The sequence below is a fragment of the Myotis davidii genome, unplaced genomic scaffold (genome assembly GCF_000327345.1).
Source record: "Myotis davidii unplaced genomic scaffold, ASM32734v1 scaffold48, whole genome shotgun sequence".
NCBI classification, from domain to species: Eukaryota; Metazoa; Chordata; class Mammalia; order Chiroptera; family Vespertilionidae; genus Myotis; species Myotis davidii.
In genome coordinates this window covers 415669-418974 of record NW_006299393.1, presented here as the reverse complement: position 1 = coordinate 418974, position 3306 = coordinate 415669, and the positions used below count along the sequence as shown (strand labels likewise).

The following is a 3306-nucleotide window of genomic DNA, read 5'->3' as shown; positions in this document are numbered from 1 at the left end:
GTGCCAGGTCCGTGGTGCCGGTTATTTTTTAGTATATGTGCTGCCGAAGAGAGCACAGTGCCGTTTATTTTTAAATGGCCAGTGCACATCATGGCAGCTCCTGCGTTGAGCATCTGTCCCCTCATGGTCAGTGCGTATCCTAGCTACTGGTTGGACTGATGGACACTTAGTATTTTATATATATAGATTACTGGAAAGATGAAAAGCTCTCCTTCCCTAGCATGACAAACAAAAGCATGACTTTTGATCATAGACTGATCAAAAAGATTTGGGTGCCTGATACCTTTTGTGTCCATTCTAAAAGATCCTTCATCCACGACATGACTGTGGAGAACAGCATGCTGTGCATACACCCTGATGGCAATGCCCTCTTCAGTCTCAGGAGAGGAGGGCTGTCTGTGCCTTGGACTTCCTGTCCCTCGACTGCTACCTGGTAGCATGTCAAACTCAAAGGCTAACATGGGGCAAATAAACAAGGTTTAAGTTTATGTATGCCGCAAAAAAGCAAAAGCTTCAATTTTCATAGAAATGTATGTTTATTTCGATAGGGATATGCTGAACACAAAGGGCTGAAATAAATGAGTAATCATTAACATAAAATAACATTTTAATAAAAATTAATATTTTTTCTTGAACATTAACTTGCCAGATACTGAATAACTGCACAAATTAATAAGCATAACGCAAATGAACCTGTTTTTCTTGTTCTCCGAAAGCGAAATATTTCCTGTTGCGCACACCAAACAAGTCAGTACAAGGCTAATGATGAGGCAATCGGCTGCTAAAATATTCGCTGCTAGTATTAGTGGAGAGAAATGGTGCACCTGTGCATAAGGCGCGTAAGTGAAATGAATGCAACACGATTATAGTAATTAGTTATTAGCAGAACTTGTAGTTCAAGATTAATAATTATGTATAACAGGATATTGTAAAAATTAAGTTATGAAATTTTTATTAAAACTTTTCTAATATACCGTTATATTGGCTGGGCTGCAAAAATATTCATTGTGGGCCACATGCGGCCCGCGGGCCATGAGTTTGACATGCTTGGTCTACACCAAAGCTGGTCTTACTTTACACTAAACTCAACACTGCTGTCTGTTTAGTGATGCTGGAAATTAGGACACAAGTGAAACATGTGATTTTTTTTCTGGTTTAACTTCCAGATTTTTTGTTTTTGTTGTTTATCCTCACCCAAGGATATTTTTTCCATTGATATTTAGAGACAGTAGAAGGGAGGGGGGTAGGGGGAGAGGAGAGACACAGAGTCAGACAGAGAGAGAGACAAAGAGACAGAGACAGAGAGAAACATAAACACGAGAATGACAGACACACGGATTGGTTGCCTCCCCGATGTCCCCCAAGTGGGGCTGGAGATTGAATCTGCAACCCAAGTATGTGCCTTTGATTGGGAGTCGAACCCTCAATGCTATGGTGTGAGGGCCACTGCTCTATCCACTGAGCCAAACCGGCTCACCAACTTCACCCCATCTTTGCACCCCACCAAACAGTCTTGGATTAGCTGAATACTTTTCTTAACTATCTCCTTCATTTTTCATGGGAAGGTCTAGTCATCATTTAAGTTCCTGCTTATTTCCTCACTTCCTTTTCATGTGTTTTTATTCAAAACATTAGTTCTGGCACTGTGCTATAACAGTTCTCCATTTTTAATGTTCCATATGTCATTTTAGCCTAATGAATCCTAAGTAGCTTATCATAAGCAATTCTAAAAAATGTTTGGTACTAAATCTAAGCAATTTAATTTTTTCCATGTCTTAGAAATCTCAGAAAGATCCTGAAGGAAGCTGAAAAAATGGCTCTTCCAAAGATACCCATCTCCTCGTCCCTGGAATCTATCAGATTACTGTATATGGCAGAAAAGGGTCTTCGCAGATGTGATTAAGTTAAGCATCTTGAGATAGGGAAATTTTCCTGGATTATCTGGTTGGGACCCTATTGAAATGATAAAGCAAAAGTAGAGGCAATGTTGTTACAGGAAAACTGGACCAGAACCAAACAGCGCTCTGAGAGTTTGGAGTTACACTTTATTCACCGCGGCGGGCTCAGGGAAATGAATCCAAATCTAAGCAAAGCTACAAGCAGAGCTTCCCTTTTTATAGAAGAGCCAGCCCTTTGTGTGCTTGCCGGCGGCAGCCTTGAAAACTACACAGTTCTATCCAATTGAAAAATGCACCCGGCATGGCATTGGGTGTATCTAGTCTCTGGCCTACAAGGTCAGAGAGCTAAGTTTATCTCCCCCCTTATTCAAGCAGGCTAGAAAGCAAAGTTACTTTTTCAGAATATAGAGGCCACCCAAAGAATAGCAGAGAATTCCAAACAGTAGCTTTACAGAATAGGGGTTTTCCTTCACACGATTGCCAGACATTTCATGAAAGCTGTCAATGTTTTAAAAAATGCAATGAAAGGAAAGTACTACTTTCAATAGTGCTTTTAATTAGGAGTAAAGTAGGTCTGATAAGTACTGGAGTCAAGCTTCACTAGGAATCAACCGTATTAAGTTAATTATTTCAATGAAAGGATGTTCCTTAAAGAAGTAACTTAGTTGATTGTCCACATCTTGCACATTCCAAACAAAGACGGCCCTGGCTCAGCGCCTGGGAGATAACCTAAGCCCTTGGAACATCCTGTCTGATTAGAGTGTCTTTGTTTATCGAGCCCTTGGGCTACAGCAGATTGTCTATATTATTTAAGATGGGAGCGGGGATGGGGGGGCAGGAGGGGGCCTTGACCACATGTGATGGTACCTCTAGGGGAGCAGGAGACTGGTCCGCCATACCAATACCGATGTGCCCAGCCCTCACGGGATTCTTTCACCCCTAAGGTTTGGGACCGTCCCTGGTTGGCAATACTCCGTGGGTGCTGTCGCCCACCACTGCTGGGAGAATGCAGCACTGTCCACATAACTCCACTAGAACAGGACAAGTGGAAACTCCTTCTGGTCTCTCCTAGACCCTGCCCCAGGCCCCTCTTCCATTGTTGATGTTAATCTGTATCCTTTCACTGCAGTAAAGGTAACTGTTGAGATAACAGCTTTGAGGAGTTCTTGTCACTCCGTTTAGCTAATCACTGAACTCAGAGTGATCTTGGGGAGTCCCAGAACACAGGAGAACTCAACATTATTGTCTGCACAGCTATTCCAGCCACCAGCAGAGCCAGGCCAAGCCCAGAGCCAGGTCACCTGGTTCCACCTGTTGTGCCCAGATTTCAAGATTCCCAAGGGCCCACCAGGGAGCCAGCGAGTCCGATGCAAAAGCAAAGACTTATTTATTTCAAACCTAGGTTTGG

The 3306-nt window shown here is 42.7% G+C and overlaps 1 protein-coding gene across 1 annotated transcript in view; it reads left to right on the top strand.

Annotated features, from left to right (window-relative positions):
- The window catches only part of GABRR3 (gamma-aminobutyric acid type A receptor rho3 subunit), a 40715-nt gene that overhangs the window by 10407 nt on the left and 27002 nt on the right, over window positions 1-3306 (top strand). Inside the window, exon 4 of the mRNA XM_006774980.1 lies at window positions 187-394. Coding sequence (XP_006775043.1) covers window positions 187-394 — 208 coding nt within the window. The remainder of the gene's footprint in view (window positions 1-186; window positions 395-3306) is intronic.